The sequence below is a fragment of the Urtica dioica genome, chromosome 1, assembly GCF_054948205.1.
Source record: "Urtica dioica subsp. dioica isolate 48M chromosome 1, U.dioica_male_clone48M_v1_H2, whole genome shotgun sequence".
NCBI classification, from domain to species: domain Eukaryota; kingdom Viridiplantae; phylum Streptophyta; class Magnoliopsida; order Rosales; family Urticaceae; genus Urtica; species Urtica dioica.
This window is the reverse complement of record NC_142756.1, coordinates 6,583,399-6,607,026: the sequence shown is the minus strand read 5'-3', so window position 1 is coordinate 6,607,026 and position 23,628 is coordinate 6,583,399. Positions and strand designations below refer to the sequence as shown.

General features: G+C 36.7%; 2 protein-coding genes and 1 long non-coding RNA gene across 3 annotated transcripts; 1 reads left to right on the top strand and 2 right to left on the bottom strand.

The window, feature by feature from the left end:
* Positions 1-12,691: 12,691 nt before the first annotated feature.
* LOC149406822 (uncharacterized) lies at positions 12,692-14,078 on the bottom strand. Its single transcript, XM_089627197.1, has 4 exons — positions 14,006-14,078; positions 13,776-13,885; positions 13,535-13,663; positions 12,692-13,362 (listed from the first exon to the last, which is right to left on the bottom strand). The coding sequence occupies exons 1-4, from the start codon at positions 14,022-14,024 to the stop codon at positions 13,135-13,137; spliced, it is 486 nt and encodes a 161-aa protein (XP_089483323.1). The 5' UTR covers positions 14,025-14,078; the 3' UTR covers positions 12,692-13,134.
* A 175-nt stretch (positions 14,079-14,253) lies between these two features.
* On the bottom strand, positions 14,254-14,817 carry LOC149406821 (uncharacterized). Its single transcript, XR_016295477.1, has 3 exons — positions 14,755-14,817; positions 14,378-14,484; positions 14,254-14,291 (listed from the first exon to the last, which is right to left on the bottom strand). It is a non-coding gene; the product is annotated as an uncharacterized LOC149406821 (long non-coding RNA).
* Positions 14,818-19,375: 4,558 nt separating this feature from the next.
* TMK1 (transmembrane kinase 1) lies at positions 19,376-23,628 on the top strand. Its single transcript, XM_089609017.1, has 2 exons — positions 19,376-21,861; positions 22,859-23,628. The coding sequence occupies exons 1-2, from the start codon at positions 19,506-19,508 to the stop codon at positions 23,389-23,391; spliced, it is 2,889 nt and encodes a 962-aa protein (XP_089465143.1). The 5' UTR covers positions 19,376-19,505; the 3' UTR covers positions 23,392-23,628.

Genomic DNA, 23,628 nt, shown 5'->3' with positions numbered 1-23,628 from the left:
AAACAATGAAAAAGTGCCAAAAAGTCCTAAACAAGAGGCTCAGAAGTGAATTTATAGGCTTAGGTCGAAATTAGGGTGTTTCCTCTAATTTTCGGAGTAGACTGGGTAACACAACTTGATCCGAGGCCCAGATTGCTCCAGAAAACGCGTTTCCTCTTTTGGATTCGCGCACCTCGCGGCGCACGGTACAGGGGTCGCGGCGCAAGGTAGTTCTTCTCGAAAGGTCGCGTTCCGCACTTGACGCTCGGGGACTTTCGACGCTGAAATTCCTCGACCTCGCGGCGCGCGGTCTGGAGGTCGCGGCGCGAGGTAAACATTTCCTCACCCTCGCGAAACGCGCCAGATGCTCGGAGATGGCTCGGGATGCTTTTCCAAACCTCGCGGCGCGCGCTAGGAGGGTCGCGGCGCGAGGTCTGGAGTCTTCTTGACTCCTTCTTCGTTCTTGACTCGTTTTTTATCCCGAATGCCTCTATTTGTACCAATTTGCCCAGCGTATCATAGAAATCCCATTTTTGACCTGAAAACCTTCAAAACACACGAAAAACCTCAAAACTACTTAAGAACAAGCTCGGATTTAGTTGGGATAATAGGAGTTTTCTACGTACGACACGCACCTATCATTTATTCCCGCTGCTTTGTTATTTTTTAAGTTTTTTTTTTGGTGATTTTGTGCTCCGATTTATTCTTGTGACGATTTGTTCTCACTGTTTGACGATTTATTCTCATTGTTACGTACTCTCATCCCATTTTTCCTTTATGATAATCACGCAATATCCGAAAGTCCGAACGCGCTAATATTTTTTTCTTTATATTGTTTTTATCTATACGATTTTCTTCACTCTCCCACTTTTGCTAGCTCCTCAACTCTCTCTCTCTCTCTCTCTCTCTCCTTCTCTCTCTCTCTCTATCTCTCTCTTCTTCACTCAAAAACCCTAAACGAAGATCCGAAGATTGTAACAAGACATCACGGTACGACACCTCATATTTACGCCTCGCGATTCTTGTGACGATTTATTCTCGCTGCTTTGTAATTTTTTAAGTTTTTTTTTGTTTGTTGGTGATTGCGTGTTCCAATTTATTCTTCTGACGATTTGTTCTCACTGTTTGACGATTTATTCTCATTGTTACGAAACCTCATTTTTACACCTCGCGATTCTTGTGATGATTTATTCTCACAGTTTGACGATTTATTCTCATTGTTTGATGCTTAATGTTTTGCATGGCCATATTCTTCAACGTATTGTCTGAGATTTTTCGTGCCTATTTCGTGCTTTTTTTTTCATCAAGTGAAATGACGAAAATGCTCTGTCTGATAATTAGTATTTCCTTGATTTCAAATCTTAGCTCGAAAGTTGTTATAACTCACAAACTGACAAACACCGCACTTGCTTTCTGAAATTTACGCACTATATTGTATATATAGATAGATATATATTTTTTAAAATATAGAGTAATATATTATTTTTCCTTTTTTCACGTAATACCTTTTCTGACACTGTTCAATGTAGATCTATTTTTTGAAGTATTTATTTATGTCTTTTTCTGAGATTTGTAGACTAACTGTATATATATATATAATAACATATACTCAGAATAATGTATGTTATTGGTATAGTATAATATAGTATTAGCAATTATGATTATAATATACATAAAAAAACATTATACAAAATATATTGATGAAAGATGAAAAAAAAACTGAAGGCTGAATAAAAAGGAAGGCAAAAAAAAGGGCGACGTGTCGACCCTAGGATGCATGTGGGGGAGGAGTTGCTCTTTATTAACTATGTTATAGATATATAATAACATATATTCAAAATAATGTATGTTATTGGTATAATATAATACAATATTCGTAATTATGATTATAATATACATAAAAAAATTATACAAAATATATTGATGAAAGAGGGAGAAAAAAGAAAATAATATAAATAAAAATATATACAAAATATATTGATGAGAGAGGGAAAAAAATTAAAGTTCGAGAAAAAAAAAATATAAGATAATGTATGTTATTGATATAGTATAATATAGTATTAGTAATTATGATTACAATATACATAAAAAAATTATACAAAATATATTGATGTTTGGAAGGGAAAAAAAATAAAAATTGGAAGGGGAAAAAATCAAAATTGGGAGGCAAAACAAGAAAAAAATGGCCGCCACGTGTCACCGTATGGCGGCGTCACGTGGCGGTACCAGGATTCAAGTTGAAATGAAAAGATATACAAAATACATAGATGGGAGAGGGAAAAAAAATTAAAGGTCGGAAAAAAATTAAAGGATAATATATGTTATTGATATAGTATAATATAGTATTAGTAGTTATGATTATAATATACATAAAAAAATTATACAAAATATATTGATGTTTGGAAGGAAAAAAAATCAAAATTGGAAGGGAAAAAAAAATCAAAATCAGAAGGAAACAAAAAAAATCAAAATCGGAAGGCAAAATCGAAGAAGTCTCGATCCACTTCTTCGATTTCTTTTCTTTCATTTCTTACCCTTACGCATGGAGAACCAGCGTAAAGACAACCCTAGAAATACGAAGAAAAGCAAAGTGAAATGAATATATAAACAATCTGCCTTACCGCCATGAGTATTATCAAGATTCAAACACTGAACACACAAGCTAATTAAAATAGTGGTTAAAGGCACGTAAATGAAATCGAAGAAGTCTCTCTCCACTTCTTGCAGCTCCTCCCGAACCCGCCTTGACTCCTATTCAAAACGTGCCTACAGGTTTATTATATGAATTAGTCTTGTATGTTAATGATATTGTATTTCTGTACATGTTTGATAGATCGAAAAATAGACATGGTAAACATAAAGAAACTTCACGAAAGAGAATAGGGTATGGCAAATGTGATCGTGATGATAAAAAAACCTGTTACAGTGGAATACGAAGGCATACGCAAAGAGATGATGACTGACGTTCTAGATAACTTAATTGAATATGGATTTGAAGTGATTGAGCAGGATTAGCGGTGCAGAGCAATTAGTGGTTACCAGAGATCACAAGGTACCATCTTATGAGAGTGATGCTCTAATTATACGCGCCTACAATTAGAGCACCATTCTCCATAAGATGGTGGTCTCTGGTTTCATTCTATGATTCGTCAAATTTTGGTAGTCACTAATTCCTCCGCAACTCTGATCATGGTCAATCACTTCAAATCCATATTCAACCATGTTATCTAGTACGTCAGTCATCATCTCTTTGCGTATGCGTTCGTATTCCACTGCAACGGGTCTTTTGTCATCACGGTCAACTCTGTCATACACTCTTCTCTTTCTTTTTTTGTGAAGTTTCTCTATGTAAACCATGTCTATTATTCGATCTATCAAACCAGTAGAGAGATACAATATCATTAGCATACAACATTAATTCATCGTGTAAAAATGACTTAGTTACTTGCTGACATAATTTGTATTCATATTATAAGAGAATCATCGATCTGGTTAGGGCTGAAAGAATTACACAGCCTTACAGGAAAGACGCAGTGGGTGGGATATATTATGTGGAGTTGAAGATGACAAAGATGGATATATCTGGACGGTGAGGAATGCGTATGGGCACAAATTTGGAATCAACGGGGTGTACCGAATTAGGTCAAACTTCTTTATATAGGCTCCCGTGGAGGGAACCCAACTCAAAGAGGCTTTTCAGTTCGGACTTCTGATATTTGTGCACTTTTTTTTTTGAAGAAGACATTTGTGGCAAACATATTTTTATTATTCTAGGGTTTAATATAAAACTATATCATTTTGATTTCATATTGTTTTATATTTCAAGTTAAATTCATTGCAACAAAAAAAAAAGAGGTGGGTCTATTTACTTTTCCGAGTAATTAATTGACCAACAAAGTCTTTTTTATCACTTTTATTATTAACTCGTCTTAATCGCCTACTATGATAATTAATCAACACATTATTTTCCTAAAACAATTAATCTATACATATTTGACGTCGACCCCCAAGGATGTCAAATGTAATTAAATAAATTATCAGGTGCAAACACAAAATTTCAGTGAAAGTAATAGGCAAATTCCCAATATTTGACAAGAAATTAACAAACCAAATGAAATTGTAGCCATTCATCCGCGTAAATTTTGAGAGGAAATTTTGCTCTTTAACATTCTTATTATCGAAAAATAGTAAATAATAAAAAGATATGTAGGAATCGGTCTCTCACTAGAGTTTGCTTAGGGATGACAATAGCTAGAATCTGCAAAATTAGACCATACCCGTGATTTTTTTTTAAATCATACACTACTAATAGTCATTTATTTTTAATGAGTCTAGGTCTGGGTAAAACCCTATAAAGTAGAGGCGTTATCAGGTTGGGTTAATCGGTTTTTTCATGCGCTATTAACCTGAACCGCTACAACTATGTTTTTAGTTTTAAAATCCAAACAAACCCGATTGAAAGGTAAAACCAAACCAAACCAACCCAAAAGTAATCGAGTTGGTTTGGGTTATTTTTTTTTCAGATTATAATTCTCGACAAATGATTTTATAACTCGAATGAAGATCATATATGTATATTATATATAATATGTTATGTCAAATAAAATAAAAAATTTACTTATCTTTAGAAAGTTTACATGTTAAAATAAAAATTGCGCATATTTTTAATTAGCAAATCTTCATGTATTCGCAAATAATAAAGTATAATATTGAGTATTTTTTTTATTTAATTATAATATTATTAAAAAATGATATTTTTTTTTAATATTAGTACATATAAAATATTTGCAATCTTAAAAAAAAAATTAAAAGATTAACACCATCGGGTTGGTTTGGTTCAACCCAATCTCCACTACTACAAATTTCATTTTCTGGTGCGGAAGGGTATCCGGTGCGACATTGTCGCACCTTCGGGTGCGACATTTCGTTGCACCTAATGCCTATATATGTAGTATTGCTCACGACTATAAAAAACTAAACCAACCCGAAACAATTGCGGTTTTGGTTGGTTACAACCCAAACTTCATCGAATTTTAATGAGACGGTTTAAAAAAGAGTGCGGTTTAATTTAGATGATCGGATTGTTTGGTTTGGCAGTTTTCATGAACACCTCTATTAGAAGGTACAGAGTAACCCATGACTATTTTTTTTACCCATTTGATTAAATTTATTGATAAAAATAAATAAATCTAAAAAAATACTACAATAAATAATACTTAAGTTAATAAATACATATACTAAAATTTGCTTAAAAATTCATAAATATACTTATAATTTCAAGCGGATAGGGTATGAACAGGTTACTTAAAAACCATACTCTATCCATACTCATATATTTTTAATGGATTCTCTTGAGCTAATATTTGGAGGTAATAGAAATAAGTGATGACTCAAAATATCCTGACCCGCTTAGGTTTATTTTAAGTATGGAGTCTATCGCAACTACTGATCCCGAGTTTGAGTCGTCGTGGTTGAATCATTGGTTTGTTGTAGTGGAATGGTTTGACCATACTCTTCTGGGATGGATGGTCCTGGAGTTCACGAGGATAATCTCCCTAGAGTTTGGAGTAAGTGTTTGAGTGGGCTCTTGATGTTCGACAACCTTCAATTTTCAGTTTTTCCCAATTCATGTGATGTTTCTTGGCTTAAAATAAACCTGATAGAGGTATACCTTATAAGCTCAAAGGTCATATTCGAAAGAAAAAAAAAAGATGAATGAAAAGTTTCTAGTTATTTTATGTATGTTTTTCTTGTTTGGTAACAAATATTTTTACTTTAGATAAGAACCAATTTGTGAGTGTGTTAAGAATAAGAAAATTGTGATAGATTATAATAATTAAGGGTTAAATTTAATTGGAAACAATCAAAGCGACACACATTCAACTTGCAAAGTTTTTTTAAGTGTTAATTTTCATTAACTTATATATTTATATAGTGTTATGAGCAAAATTGTTGAACTTAGCTTTCTATGATTTTGTTGGTGTAACTTCGGACTATCACAAGTTAGGACATAAAATTTCCATTTGATCTTTTTAAAATCTCATTAACGACTCCTTTAAGACTCGCTTTTGTACACAATTTCCACTGCGGCACAAACATAACTCTATAGAAATTTTCGCCGTGGCGAAAAATATACATCCTTGCACGAGTATTCTTATTTAGCAGTGATTTTCTACAATGGTACATAAACATTGTAGAAAGTACAAGATTCTACAACAGTCTATGTACCAAACGTTGTGGAATCTTGATCTTTGGACTTTCTACAACGGTTTTCGTACCGTTGCACAATCTTCTACACGGAGGATTCTACAACAATACGAAATCGTTGTAAAATTCTTCTACAACTTTTTTTTCCGTTGTAAAATCCAATATATGTAGTAGTGTAAGAAATTAAATTCTAAGTTTATTGATAGGCTATAATTCTAGCGTGATTTTTGAAGGGTAATCATTGAGTATGTGATTTTGAACGGTTGATTTTCATTCGTGACCATGTTCTTTAACATTTGACCAGTTTTAATTTTTTGACAAATTTTCGGATGTTCTCCAACAGTCCTTGTTCTTATCTTATGAGTTAAGCGTTTCTTATAAACTCTAGCTCTCAAGATTTATGTTACGTGCTACCAGCATTAGGAATGGCAATAGGTGCGGGTATGAATGGGTGCACTTAAACCGGTACCCGACCAAACAAACTCACCTCAATAACTACATCACACCCTCTAACTACTTAGCCACTCATAAATTCAATCAAACAAAGCAAAATGACAATAAGTAAAAGAAGCAAAGATAGGAATGAACTAGACATTTAATACTACTCAACAACCACACAAGATTTATATTAAATTCAAATGAAAACTATGAAATCCAACTCAACAATAATAAATAAACTCAAATCCACAATATTCAATGGTCAATAACTAAATCCAAGACAAGAAAGCAATACATAAGAGTAATGAGTTTCCTAACACAATAATAAATGAAAAGAGAGGTAAAAGAGTAAACTATTGAAGATGAGAATGATGATGGAGTTTATGTCACTTCACTCCTTCCTCTTCTCCACTCCAAAGCTTTCAAAATCTCCAAGAACAACTTATCTCTCTTTTTTCCTTCTAAGTGATGATATGCTTCCCATGTGACCTAGGCAAGGATATAAACCCTTCTAATGCATATTTTCGGAGCAGTTTTGACCTTTGGATGGGATCCAATGGCTCAGAATGGCTCAAACGCGAGCTTTTAAAAGCTAGAAAACGAGGTGGCGCGCCGCGCCTGTTGTATGGAGCGGTGCGCCTGACAGTATTTTCTCAAAAGCGCGTCGCTTTGTCCAGTGCGCCTCACCACGCCAACTCTCGGGAACTTTTGTTCCCATAATTTGCACCATGGCGCGGCGCGCCACTGTCAGGGGCGGCACGCCGAGCTGAAATTTCCGCTTCCCTTCATAATGATGTCCAAAATAGCCCCGTTTAGCTCCCGAATGCACCCTTTAACTCCAAAACTCTCCATAATGCTCTCTTTGACTCAAAAACCTGAAAATACACTAAGAACTACCAAAAAGACGTCAAAACCCTTAAGAACAAGCTTCGATTCATGTCTAAAAAGGTAAGGTAAGTGATGAATCTCACTTATCAATAACTTAAAAAAATTCAATGGTGTACGGTTCATTTTCAATGCATATGTGTCGCCATATTTAGCTTTTCCTCAAAGAACTCGTTGTTTAGCCTCCACACTCATTTAGTTATAAGTATTTCGCAATAACATTATTCTCTAATACGCACTTGTAACGTAACATAAAAAAATGCAGAAACCTTGCATTATCATAGTAATAGATTAAAAAAATTGACAAAACCTTTTTTGCGCGTAATTAAACAAATGATATCGATCTCATCCCTCCATAAACGTATCCAATTAGATTATCCCCAACCCACGACACTAAATCGGTGCAGCTTTTACATCAAGTTGATTCAACTATCCCATCAAATAGTGTTTTTATCTCCAACAAACAACACCAATTCCTACACCAAAAAGAATAGAGTTAATAGTGGAAAAAATTCCCGAAGTTTGTCTTTGGATACACTTAACTACTCAATCTTTTTTTTGGCGCGTAAAATACCCAATGTTAAATTTTTGTATCACCGCTACTACCACCGCGCGCTGTTAAGTGTGGACTGAAATCCACGTTCATGGCGTAGTACAGCCGCAGGTTCTTGTTCATCGGGAGCACGTGAAAGAGGTTCCAGAAGTTGTCGACCGTCATTTTTTTCTTCTCTGCTTTGTACTACAGGACACACGCACAAGAATCATTAACACAACATGACTACCTGCGCCGCGCAAATCCTCAGGCGCACCAGGAACTCCTGGATGACGGGCTGAAACGGCAGCCGCAAGCGAAAACGCAGACTCTCAAGGTGAACAACGACATACCCAAGGTGAGATTGTGTTGGAAGCTCGCCTGGATCTTGGACTTGAACGTCAATTGAGGGGGAATAAAGTATTCACTCCTAAAGTCCCTGATGGGCGAAACCACCGAACCCATGATGACTTCAATTCTCGGGAAACCAACCTCCTCCGGGGTTTCGACAGGGAGCCCCGACACAGCCGACGTGGGGACCGACACCACATTCGTCGCTGCGGGGATTGGATCGAAGGGACTCGGTCAATAGGACCGTCAAAATAATGGTCCAAGACATTTTTACTTTATTTCCAAAATTGTTCACATTTACTTAAACATGTTCACATTTTCTTAAATGTTTATTTTTTTTCCTCAAAATAATTACGTTTTGATCACTTATTATTTACAATTATTCAAATGCTTACTATTTTTAAATGTTTAAATTTATTTACATTTTTGGACAATTTTTTACTTTAATTATTCAATTGTGTAATATAAACATTTAAAAAGAATTAAATGATTAAAAAACTAAAAATAAATTACAAATGAAAAAAAAAATTGTGCAGTTTAAGATACGAGAAAAACTTGTATAACTATGGATAGATTTCTCATCTTCGAAACCGATGTTGATGAATCTTATCCGACATCTACATTTTATAAAAAGTTGTTCAACATATTTACCATTGATTATATACCATAACTCTAATGGAAAGTTCAAAGCACTCATAATAACAAGTATTTGTTGCAAATAGTCAATCATCTACATGTTTCTAAGGATCTAGCCAAAGTTTTATTTTATTAGTGAAATAGTCTACCAGTCAAAGTTAATTATATTAACTTAACCAAGTTCATTAATTTACTTTGGCCTAGAAGACTACTTTCCGAATTAAATTAAATTAAGACATTATAAATAACTAATTAGACTACTTTAAACATGTGATTTTAGATCTAGCCTACGTTTGACAATTTTTAGGGATATAGCCAAATGACTTATGTGGCAATAATTAAGATCTGATTTGTCCTTATTTATCAACAAATTCGTCACTTTATCTCTCCTATTTTTTTTCAAATAATTTTTTTTTGCAACAAAACTTCAAAAATTCGTATCTTTCTCATACGAACTCGAATATGAGTGATTTCAGATCCTACAAATTCGTGGCATCGAGATCTTCAATTTGATGAAAAATTATATTTAATGCATCATATTTACGTTTCCATTTATTTTTTTGATAATTTCAAAAAATTTCAGTTATTTCCATATTTAAGATAGTAACGTGATTTTTCTACATCTATGGTATTAAACATGATTTTTCATCAAACACAATGAACTATTTTTGAAGATCTCGGCGTCACGAATTTGTAGGATTTGGAATCACTCAATTTCGAGTTCATATGAGATAAATATGGTTTTTTGAAGTTTTTATGTAAAAACAAAAGTGTAGGAAAAAAGTATGAGAGAGAAAATAACGAATATGTTAATAAATAAAGGCAAATCAGACCTTAATTGTTGCCACATAAACATGTTGGCTATTTTCCTAAAAGTTGTGAAACGTAAGCTAAAAACAAATTTTATAGTTTCATTTTGGCTATTTTGCTATACTACCCTTAAATTAATCTAACCAGTTATTTAATTTACTTCGGGGCTGGACTATTTTCTTAATAAAATGAAACTTTGGCTATTTTGTAAGACTGCTGGCCTAATTTCTCCAAACTTTAGTCCATTGTTTTTTTTTTTTTGGTGTAGTTGAGTTGTTTAAATTATTTTATTTTAAAATAGGAATCGTGATCAATTTGTTTAGCTCCCAAACCCAATTTCGGTCCATCAATCGATTTCAAAATTGCCTATTTTGATTTTCATCAGAATTTTTTAGTTTTTAGATTTATGATCTTTATGTTCGAGTTCATGTTCGTGAATTGGTTTTTCCATGATTTCAAAATAATTAATCCATGTTTCTAAAATTTTAATCCACTGTTATTTTTGTGCAATTGAGTTGTTTTGAGCCATCGATTTTTTGTCTTGATTGTAGGAGGTTGAGAAATTTCACGAGCGGAAAGAACCGAAGGCCTCAAACAAGTCAATTACACAAAAAATATAATGGATTAAAATTTTGGACACCTGAATTAATTTTTTTGAAATTCTGGAAAATTGGTTCAAAATCATGAACACGAACATAAAGATCGACCAACTGAAATTTACCTTGATTTACCTAATTCAATAATGATGGCAACAGAGATAGACAAAGATGGGTCGGAGATCGACGGTGATGGGATCGGAGATCGACGTCGGTAGTGTTGGAAATCAACGGCGATGATGACGGAGATCGAAGGTGATGATGACGGAGATCAACAACGATGGGTCGGAGATCAACGACGATCTTGACGGAGATTGATGGGGATAGCAATAGAAATCGCAGCTGATGGCGTCGGAGATCGAAGGTGATGACGACGGAGATTAACAACGATGGGTCGAAGATCGACGACAATCGTGACGGAGATCGATGGCTTAGTAGATCGACGGCGATGGTGTCGAAAATAGCCGGCGATGGCGTTGAAGGTTGACGACAGTATAGAAGGGTGATTGAGGGTATTTTGGAGATGTTTAAGATATTTGGCTATTTTACTTTAACTTTGAAAAGTTTGACTATTTTGCTATGTCTTTGTGTTTTTTATTCATTGAAGGCTATCGAGAGGTTTCGGAGATCCTCGAGGCATTGTAAATGCTCGAGGTACGAGAAGAAAGAAAGATATCGTAGATTCTCGTACTGTAGGTACAAGGCACCAATCGATCATCTTAAATGACGCATCGAAAATGATCGTAGAGGAAGTGAGATAATGACGTATCGAACGCAGTGAGATAAAAGAGAATGTAAGATCTTCTATTAACAGGAATTAACATATATTAACCTGATTAACATTTAGAAACAAAAATTAACAAGATTTCAAGTACTCCGAAATTGAAAGTCTGAATAATCCCATATAGTAGAGCTCGAAACACTATTCTCCCGTATCAAACTTTTGTGGTTAACCGTATTTTGAAAGGCTCTGCAAGAAATATCACAAATTTTAGAAACAAATATATATATATATATATATATATATATATATATATATATGTATATATCTTGAAGACTATATGGAAGGTCTAGTATTAATAAAAAATATTATCCAACTTCCAAAGAAAACTGATTATATTTAACTAGAGAAACCTCACCTTCGAATACATATTTCTGGATAGAAAAATCATCGATATCGTTATCCACATCAAGTCCGTTCAACGACGTCGTTTCTAGAGGCAATGGAAGGCCACGTCCAGTTGAGACGGCTTTGAACCCTAGCAGGTTCGGATCCAAAATTCGAATCCAGATCCGTCAGCGACCAGAGATCTTCTTCTTCTCGTGAGTCGTCCTTTGAGATTGGTACGATCCAACAATCCTACATATGGAACATGATTATCTAGCCGGATACGGTAATAATGTGATCAAATTAGAACTAGGAAAAAAAATCAAGCAATTGAGAGTAAAAAAAATATAGAAAAGTTTAGTAAACAAACCTGGACATGATGACAAAAGGGGGAAATCCCCCAATACTCTCGTCGATTCATCGAAGAAGAAAGAAAATTCAGTGATTTGATAATTAGGGCTATGGGAACTAAGGAGTTTTGCTTGAGGAAAATTGACAACAACAGTACCATTTGCCTTATAATTATAAAAAAAAAAATTCCATCAAAACTTAAATATTGACACATCTAGTATCAAAACGATCACGAATTGGTTGATTCCGAGACACATTTGGTCACAAATTGATTGATTCCCCGACACATTTGGTACTAAATGTGTCAATATTTGAGTTTTTGTTGATTTTTGGTAAGTGACAAACAATTTGTATTATTGCTGTAAATTTTCCTTTTGCTTGGACGCTGCTTTGGAAAGAAAATGAATACAAATTCTAAGCAGTTATGCCTATCTTAAAAATTAGGTCGAATGAACATAATTTATGACTTATTTTATTTGATAAACTAAATATAGTTATTCAGTTAAATAAGGTTATTTTCGGTATAATATAATCTACTTCCTTTGCCACGACATTAAAATAGTTATTTCTTAAAAAAAAAAAAAAAAAAAAAACTGAAATAAAATATTCAATATTCTCTTTAAAGTGGCTTAGTTGATTATATTTTTCTTCAATATATTAGTCAATATTCTCTTTCATTTAAATAAAATATTTTAGCCAACAAGTCCTATTTTTAGAATATATTTTATTTTATTCCTTGAAAACCTTTACTAATTGCGTGTTGAATGAAAAACAAAATATATTCCGAGCTTTACCATTGGCATTGGTTGTGCATCAAAAGACCCTTTGAACCTTGAGAAAAAGAACGAGATCGTCGAATAGATATGTAGTTTTTTCTCAAATCTTTATCAAGCCAATTCATGTCACATGGAGAGTGGATCAACATCGATTTGAAGCCCATCGTTGCAGACAGTGCTTTCCACTCTTTGACCTTTTTCATGCTTTGGCTAAGGTCTTGGGGGAGAGGTTTAAGGTGGTGATGGGTCAAACCACTAGTACTTTCTAGGGCGTCTTTGTTGTACGAAGACAAATCACTGACATGATTCTAATGGCAACGAAGAGGATTTCTCTATTAAAGCAATGAAAGTTGCCCTTGTGTCCCCGAAAATAGTTCAATTTTTTGGGTGGAGAGTGTCTTTGAAAAAGATCAACTCAATCGACGTCTTGTGTAACAAAGACATAGATTTTTATTTTTATTTTTATCAGAGGGGGTATTTAAAGTCATGATAAGTGTAACAGTCTCTGTTCTGTGGATAGAAACGAGCCTTCCTCATGAACTCCACACGACTTTTCGCAGGACATCTCTGATCATAAACAACCAAAGCCTCGTAACATTTATCATCCGAGAGTTCGAATGTGAGAAAGCAATGAACTTCAATCCTGAAGGACTGATTCGCTCTCAACAGCCTTAAAGCCTTCAACTCAGTCCCCTGCACACGCATACAATTATGAATATTATATAACATATACATACTATTGACAAATTTAACATATAATTGAACAGATAGTTAACAACCTACAAATTATTAATATTGTAAGATATACACATACTAACGACAAATTTAACATATAATTGAGCAGATAATTAACCAATGCACATACCTTTCTTTTGTTGTAGTAAGAAACTGCAACGTTTACGGCCGGTACAGAATACCGATTAGACAAAGGCGAGACACGAGATGTACCGTAATATATACCGGGAGGAGGACCCCAGTTGCTTAAATAAAACCCCTGATAACAAGCAACACAAAATCACGACAATAATTACTTCATTGCAATGAATACACTGATTATACATGCTTATGTGAAAAACCGAATTACAAATCTATACAATCAACATTACCCCATATTTATCAAAGTCTTCATAGTACACCTTTAACAAATACTTATCCTTTTCAGATTCCTTCTCAATGCCACTGTCACTACCAGTATCGCTGTCACTGAGGGAGCCCTCTAAAACAAATAAAAAGCATAATTTGACCATTGCAACAATAAAAGTCACTATACAAAAATGAGGATTTATATATCATCTCATATTAGAGACAACAACCAGAATAGATACTAATCAGTTACCACACGTATCAACAGCCATGGTTTTTTTAGAGACGACCAATTCCTCCTTCCCATCTGATCGATCACAACAACATAATAAGTTAAGTTAACAAAAGAGGAGCTATATTAAATCTCAAGACAAAAAAAGTATCAGAAACCTAGAACATTAGTCTAAAACAGCTGAGATTATGAACGCATTCATCAATTTAGGGTAAACAGTAATGGCTATTAACTAATTCGCAACTTGGCGAGCAGGAAAACGTACCAACTTCAAGACCCGACATCATTCATTGCCGTTTTCAGAAACCTAGAGCACGCACAATCGAATTAGCAAGCGAACATTTACGAATGTAAAACAGATATGTATATGATCATAAACCCTAGAAGATGTACCTTTTTCCGCCTATTATATTCTTCTTCCGATTTCCAATTCGCTTCTTTCCATTCCCTTTTCGTGTTCCGGAATGCTTTGTCTCTCTCTTTTGAATCTTCATTGGAAGCTAAAAGCGAATTACGAACAAATCGGTCAAAAAAAAAAAAAACAATTCCAGCTACATGTGATAGATATTAGAAACCTAGAACACGAACAAGGACGGTAGATTAGTAATTAAAAAGAACACAGTAATCAATATACCAAAACAATACTGTAATACCAAATTAACGGAAATAATAATCAAATTGATTAGTTAATTAGTGAGTACGCAAGCAATAACAGATTATCACAACACGAGAACTCGAAATTAGCGAGTACGCACGCAATAACACCTTACCTTTGCTCTTCCCTTCCCTTTCTCCACGGCGCTTCCTTGGACTTTAGGCTATAAGGTTCGTAAATCGTCTAAAATATTACTATATATACATGTTTTTTTAGCGCAATTGATCGGCCCAATCCATATCGATAAGCCTTCTCTCTATGGGCTGGACTTATCTTGCTTTGGACCACAAGTCCAATGGGAAAAAACCCTGCGATTTCCACGCGCTGTCCCGAGACTTGGAAATGAACATTTTTTCAATATTTGGCATTCTTGATAATTTTTTTATCAAAATCCAATTTAATTCAAAATTGTGTAATTATATTTATTTGGGAAATGGTCTCATCTAGTAGTACTTTTGATGTTTTTGACCAAAAACTATCAAAGTATAATTTAAGATACTTTTATTAGTGAGTCCATGTGAAATGATTTTTTTACCCTTACTTTTTTTTTTCTGTTTTTTCCTGAATCATCCTCTCATTTTTTCTGACCATCATCTCATCATTTCTTCATTCAACCACAGACACCAAAAAAAATTATTTGTATATCGGAGAGAGTCCGAAGACGGCGAGCCAAGTTTCGCCCGGATAAGCAAGCACTGGACATTCGTGGTGAGGAAGGAAAAAAAATGAAGATGGCTTTTTGACGGAAGAACATTTCTCCTCCGAAAAATCATAACGCAGACTTCAAAGACTTCATCAGAACTGAACGACGGCGAGAGACAGATTCATGCTAGGAAGGTTCATGAACGGTGGCGAGAGAATCGTCACTCATCAATCGGAGAGATCGTCACTCATCAGTACGACTTCTTGGAGAGATCTCCAACAGCAATTTTTTAAGGTTTTAATTTCGTATATTATGGGTAATTAAAGTCTTTCCTAGTTTGATGATAAGACAATCTTTGAAGGGTAAAAAGGCTGATGGGTAAAATTGTTCTTCATTTGTTGCGTTGAATAATTTTTTTTTTATGTGGTAAAAGAATGTTGGTGTTTTCGTTCTTCTACTGTTATTGTTCTTGATTCATTTTGTGTATTAATTTTGAAATATGTCTGTAATTACTTACATAAAATTGTAGACATACATGTCTATAACTACCGAAATTTTAGACCATATCTACAATTACACCAATTGTAGAAATATATGTCTATAATATTGAAATTATAGACATACATGTCTACAATTCCAAAGAAGACAATTCGATCAATTGTGGATAACCTATATCTACAATTTTAGACGAACATGTCTATAATTTGATCAATTGTGGACATTAATATTTACAGTTATGTCTACAGTTACAATTTATGTTTATATATGTCTACAATTATATAAATTTGTAGACATAATGCATGTCTACAATTATATAAACTTGTAGACATAATACATGTCTACAAATACATAAATTGCCGTTATGGCAAACAAAATATTTGTATTTTTTGCTTATTTAATTGATTTTTTAGTTATAGCAAACTATATGTGTCATCTTAAAATGAAAAAGATGCTCATGTGTTCATGTTCCATTTCCAGTCCACATGAGCTCATTAATATACCCTCTAGTTTGATAATATTCGCTAACTTCTTCCAAATCATACACCTAGTAAGCAAAGGAAAAAAAATAAAAAAATTTACCCAGAACAAGATTATGGTGCAATTCTATATTAATGGAACTAAGATTTAGCCTTTCTAATTCAGGAAAAAGTCAAGTGAACAAGAAAAATACATGTATAATGATGTTGACATCACAGATTTGAGCCAAGCAATATTCCTTAGCATCAACACATGCAAAGCACACCTCATTGATTTCTTTCACACATTACAATATCATTATAACATGTTACGTACACTGATGAATAAAATATGGAAAATGGGTTCGTAGTGACATTTTGTCGAACAATGAGAGTGCAAGCAGAGATCAGAGCATGAAGCAATAGATTGAGGCAATCGACGGCGGTGAGAGTTCACGCAGGTGAAAATACGGCGAAGAGGGTCAACGTTGACATCGGAGTCTTGAAGGAGGACGAGGGACCAATCAATGCGAAACTCGGAGCCGCGCGCGGAGGGAAACAAGCCCACACGTAGGTTGTGAAGCTCTGGCTATGCTCGAACGCTTACGTCACACTCTTCTTCACTCTTCCGCCTCCAATTCCTCTTCTCTCTGATATACATTTTTTTTTGGTGTGTGTGTGGCTAAATGAAGAATAATGAGAGGATGTTTCAGAAGTAATGAGAGCAAGGTTCAAAAAATAAAAAGTAAGGGTAAAAAGTATTTTCACATGAGACTCACTAGTAGAAGTGTCTTAAATTATACTTTGATAGTTTTTTGTCAAAAACATCAAAAGTACTACTAGATAAGACCATTTCCCATTATATTTTTATCCTTTTCATTTTTCTTTGCTTTTCTTTATATAAATACACTAATTTGTTGACAAATATGTCAATAACCCAATGATATATTAACATTATTACTTGATTTATTTAAATAGTTATCAATAAATACCGTGATTTAACGATAAACATATCAATACATACATTAATTTAATAAAACCAACGGTAACTGTATTTATTGACATGCATTTTAATAAATTACTTGTTACAAACATGACTCTTTGTCTTAAATGCGATGTGTTTACTTAGTTCATACATGCCCAAGTGCAGCAAAGCTTTTTTTTTTTTTTTTTTTTTTTGTCGTACAAACCTAGAACTAGGATTCTAACAAGCGAGTTCAAATCCATCCCTCTAAAGCTCTCAAAGTTCTCATAGCCGGTCGTAGACGATGATGGTTTGGTAGAGCGTTGTGGCGGTCACTTTCTTGGAGAAAGGGGCCGTGGAGGTCATTGTGTTGAAGGAGTGGATTGTGACATTCCTCGTACAAGGGAAAGGAGTTGTGGACATCGTTGTGTAGAGTGAGTGGGTACAAACGACACCCTCCTTGTATACGCATGACTACGCTTGCCATATATTGAAATTTGACTCATTACTGCATAAAAAGAGTCTGACCCATACGTTAATTTGCTAATTTCAATATTTAAAATGACTTCTTACATATTTTTAATCATAACAAAAAATTAAAACAAAAAATTATTAATAAATATGTCAATAAATCTTCGAACAAAAATCCAAGATTCTTTGAGAATGATTTTGAAGATGGAGTGCATCTCCATCTCCATCTCCATCTTTATTTTGAAAATGGAGTGTAGTGGTTCATAGCAAATTTTTAAATTTTGATGATTTAGTTACCCGATTAATTATTTTTTATTTTTATTTTTATTTTATGACAAAGCTACTATGAGTTCTCAATTCCACGACCAATGTTCATTAAAAAGTCAATTTAATGTACTTTTTATTTATTTATTTATGAGAATTTAATGTACTTTGGTGTATAAAATATCAAATATTTATCTTGACTACGTCAAAACCAAATTAACCGTCATATCTGTAATATCTGTATGCAAAAAGCCTTCTAATTCTAGTGGCCAATTAAAACACAGATACTATGCTCCACATGATAAAATATTGAAAATAAATAAAATAAACAGCGAATGAATAATACTGATGAAGTCAGTCCAAGTTGGTATTTTGGCCACTCTATGGACAGCGGACAAGAATCAAAAGCCATTCTTGCATTCCCTTTACGAATCATGATATCCAGCTTTTACTGCATTTCTTTATCACTCATACTAAGTTGACCCATATACTTTTTGTAGCTTTATAATTTCATCCTTTTATCTTATATCTTATCATGTTGAGCTCAAGTTTTCTGCATAAAAAAAAAAAAATCAGTACTTTCAATAGTTCTTTGTTTTACTTTTACCATCCAAATGTCAATACATGAATCTCAATTCAACTTATTTTTACAAAAAATATCTACCCATAAATGCTAAGCACATTGATGAAGCGAACAAATGAAAGTATCCAATTTATAATAAAAAAATATAACGAATTAGACCACTTAAAACATTAATAGTGCTATTTAGTCAACATTTTAAATATATTTAAAATATAATCAACAAATATGATGCAATAAAATTAATTTATGTTATATTTTGAATATTTGTATACTATTAATTTTCGTTAATGACTATTTTGTAAAATTAAAAAAATATTTATTATTTATCAAAATTTAAATTTGTACATGACTAGTTAGCTACAAAACCCTTATAATTATTCTAATACATAATACAAATTATTACAAAAAATGTTTAATTATTTTTTCTCATTAATTAAAAAATCAAAATTTAAAATCTAATATATAAGAGTGATCTAGTTATAATTTTGTATCACTTATAAAATAGAGGTCATTTGTTCAATCTTTATTAAAAAAATTAAACTCTAAAAAAAAGAGGATCCATATATAATAGCGCAACACCGCATTGGCGTAACGAAAAAGGTAGGCAAACTTTGTGGGTACAGAGTGGTGGGACCACTCTATTTTGAAAAAAAAAAAAACATAACCTATAAGATAATTAAAGACTATGTTAATGAAGGGTTATATTGCAAGAAAAAGAAAGGATTGGGATGAAAGTTAAAGAGCAAAGAAAAGTTGGAGCAGTTACACATGATGTGTTGGACTTGGTTCGATGAAATGAAATGATAATAAACCTTTAAAAGAGGTTTCTGACAGGCTTGAAAGCCTTTTGTTCCCAAGCCTTTTTGTGGGAACCACACCCCATGTGCATGCCTCTATTCATTCATGTGCCTTCTCTCTCTCTCTCTCCACACTCCCATGAGAAAGAAAACACACACTCTCTCTCTCTCTCTCTGAGCTCGGAAACATGAGGAAGAAGAACAATCACAGACCCATTATCGTCTCCCACGTCTCAATGCCTCTCCTATTCCTCTTCTTCTTACTCTCCTCCGGCGTCGTCGACTCTCAGAGCGACGTGGATGCCCTGGCGATGCTCGCCTTGAAAGCCAGCCTGGGCTCTTCGTCGGAGTCTCTGGGCTGGTCCGACCCCAACCCATGCAAGTGGGAGCGAGTCGTCTGCTCCGACGACAACCGGGTCACCCGGATCCAGATCGGCCACCGGAGCCTCCAGGGCTCTCTTCCAGAGGAGCTCCGGAACTTGACCGGCCTCGAGAGGCTCGAGCTCCAGTGGAACAATATCTCCGGTCCGCTACCGAGCCTCGCCGGACTGGCTTCCCTACAGGTCTTGATGCTCAGCAGCAACCGATTCTCTTCGATCCCCGGAGACTTCTTCTCCGGGATGACGTCACTCCAGTCCGTCGAGATCGACGACAACCCTTTCTCGCCCTGGCCGTTCCCGGACAGCCTCGCGAGCGCGTCGTCGATCCAGAACTTCTCCGCGAACTCGGCCAACCTCACCGGGAAAATCCCCGACGCTTTCGGCCCGGAAAATTTCCCGAGCCTGAGCCTCCTCCACCTGGCGTTCAACCGCCTGGAAGGTGAACTGCCGGCGAGCCTCGCCGGGTCTCAGATTCAGTCCCTCTGGCTCAACGGACAAGAGAGCCCGGGAAAGCTCGCCGGAGATATCCGAGTGATCGGGAACATGGCTATGTTGAGAGAGGCTTGGCTTCACTCGAACGCGTTCTCCGGCCCGTTGCCCGATTTCTCTGCCCTCAAGGGCCTCGAGAGCCTGAGCCTGAGAGACAACCTCTTCACCGGTCCGATACCTCTCTCCCTCTCCGGCTCGGAGTCTCTGAAAGCCGTGAACCTCAGCAACAACCTGTTCCAGGGCCCGATGCCGGAGTTCAAGCCCGGCGTCGCCGTCGACATGTCCAAAGACTCCAACGGCTTTTGCCGCCCCGTCCCGGGCCGGTGCGACCCGCGAGTCGAAACCCTCCTCTCGATCGCCGCGGCATTGGGCTTTCCTCGGAGGTTCGCCGAGAATTGGCCCGGGAACGACCCTTGCTCCGGCGGCTGGACCGGGATCACCTGCGGCGCCGCCGGCGGGGACATCACCGTCGTCAATTTTCAGAAGATGAGCCTCTCCGGCGCGATCTCCCCGGAGTTCGGCTCGTTGAAGTCGCTGAAGAGGCTCGTCCTCGCCGGAAACAACCTCACCGGGACGATCCCCGAGTCGATCTCGACCCTCCCCGCCTTAGCCGAGCTCGACGTCTCCAACAACTCGCTCCACGGGAAAGTGCCTTCCTTCCGAAGCAACGTCTTAGTGAACACCAACGGTAACCCCGACATAGGAAAGGACAAGATCAGTGCTTTGCCCTTGGGCCCCGGCGGAGAAGCAAAGCCGTCGATCACCACCGATCGCCCCAAGGCCGAGGAGAAAAACAAGAACTCGTCTCCATCGCCGCGCCTCGCTGGCGTGATCGCGATCTCCGTCCTCGGCGGAGCCTTCTTGATCGTGCTCATCGCTCTCGTCCTCTTCTGCGTGTGTCGAGCTCGGCAGAAGCGAAACCTCAGCCGGGTCCAGAGCCCGAACGCAATGGTGATTCACCCGCGCCACTCGGGGTCCGACACCGAGGGCGTGAAAATCACCGTGGCGGGGTCCACCGTCAGCCTCGCCGGAGAATCCCACAGCCTCGCCGGCTCGGGGTCGGGCTCGAACAACATTCAAATGATGGAATCGGGGAACATGGTGATCTCGATCCAAGTCCTCCGAAACGTGACAAACAACTTCAGCCCCGGGAACATCCTCGGGCAAGGCGGGTTCGGGACGGTCTACAAAGGCGAGCTCCACGACGGGACCAAAATCGCCGTGAAAAGAATGGAATCCGGCGTGATCGCCGGAAAAGGGCTGAGCGAGTTCAAGTCCGAGATCGCGGTTCTGACGAAAGTCCGACACAGGCATTTGGTGGCGCTCTTGGGGTATTGCCTCGACGGGTTCGAGAAGCTTCTCGTCTATGAGTACATGCCTCAGGGCACTCTCAGCTCTCATCTCTTCAATTGGGCCCACGAGGGGCTCGAGCCGATGGAGTGGACTCGGAGGCTGAGCGTGGCTCTCGACGTGGCTCGCGGGGTCGAGTACCTCCACGGGCTGGCCCACCAGAGCTTCATCCACAGAGACTTGAAGCCCTCGAACATACTTCTTGGGGATGATATGAGAGCCAAGGTCGCGGATTTCGGCCTCGTTCGCCTTGCGCCAGAAGGCAAAGCCTCCGTCGAGACCAGGATCGCCGGAACATTCGGATACTTGGCTCCAGAGTACGCAGGTAAAAAAATCTAATGAGACCTTTTAAATAATTCATCTGATCTGCAAATTAGTTACAATTAATTATGGAGAGTTAAAGATCACCTCTATTGATGACTTGCTAAAATTGAAAACTTTCGAAATTCATGCTAAAAAAATAAAATAGTTACACGGTTACACCTCTATCTATAATCTTTGATTTTGACATTCATTCATGAATCTTTAACATGAGAGACTCTATTTATTAGTGCTGGTGAATAAGTGAAAGTCATTTAGGAATTTGGATCATATGTCACTTCTTTTATTGTCGTTAAATTTCTAGGCCTCTTTACTAAAAAAAAAAAATGACATGTCAACACTTAATGTTATAATCATGTCATAATTTAATTAGAGGGAAACGAAAAGAAAATAGGGCAGATATCCGTAAGTAGAAACTAATCCATAATTTAACAAATGTTTAGCGGTATATAATCTGTAAGTAGAAACTAATCCATAATTTAACAAATGTTTAGCAGTATATAATCCGTAAGTAGAAACTAATCCATAATTTAATAAATATTTAGCGATATAAGCCATAAAAACATAAGCATTTGTATTTTAACCGACGTTTTGTAAATTTTTCATAAATAGCTAAAAATATGAAGTAAACGCTATTAAAGGGACATGAAATGAAATGAGACACAAAAATAAGACAGATAGTCCTTAAGTAAAAAACTAATTAATAATTAAATTAGCGGGACATGGAATATGACACATAAGAGTACAGAGAATCAAGGACGGACCAGAACAGAAATGTAAATTAGGTGAGCTAATACGAAAAAAGAAAAAAATAATTCAGGAGAGACTAATTTGTAAATCTTTAGAGTAAAAAAAAATAAAAAATTAGAAAAAAGTGTAAATTTTTTTAGGGTGCAGATAAATTGTAACCCAAGAAATGAATGAGTAATTTGATTAGAGTGACATAGATATTCTCCGAAAAAACTAATCATTGTGGAGTACCATGTATGTTTCGTGTGTAGTGACGGGGCGGGTAACGACAAAGGTGGACGTGTTCAGCTTCGGGGTGATCCTAATGGAGCTGATAACGGGTCGGAAGGCCCTCGACGAGACGCAACCCGAGGAGAGCATGCACCTCGTCACCTGGTTCCGCCGCATGAGCATCAACAAGGACACCTTCCGGAAGGCGGTGGACCCCACGCTGGACCTCAGCGACGGCGACACGGCCGCCAGCGTGGCGACCGTGGCCGAGCTGGCGGGCCACTGCTGCGCCCGCGAGCCCTACCAGAGGCCCGACATGGGTCACGCCGTGAACGTGCTGTCCTCGCTGGCCGAGCTGTGGAAGCCGGCCGAGCAGACCCCGGACGACATTTACGGGATCGACCTCGACATGTCGCTGCCTCAGGCGCTGAAGAAATGGCAGGCCTACGAGGGGCGGTCCCACCTCGACACCTCGTCGTCGTCGCTGCTTCCCAGCCTCGATAATACCCAGACCAGCATTCCGACCCGACCCTATGGCTTTGCCGAGTCGTTTACCTCCGCCGATGGAAGGTGATCTAACCGTGTCACCACTTGCTGTATATGGTGTTTAATATTTAATTTCCATTTTTTGTTCCTTTTTTTTATGTGATTGAATGTAGTTTGGTTTTTTTTTTTTTTTTTTTTTTTTTTTTTTTTTTTTTTTACTTCAAATATGTTGTGGAAATGAAGTTGAGGACATAAGAGAATATACCAAGATTTATTTATTGTTACTCTTTTTTTTGGTGGAATGGAATGCCAAGAATTCTTACAA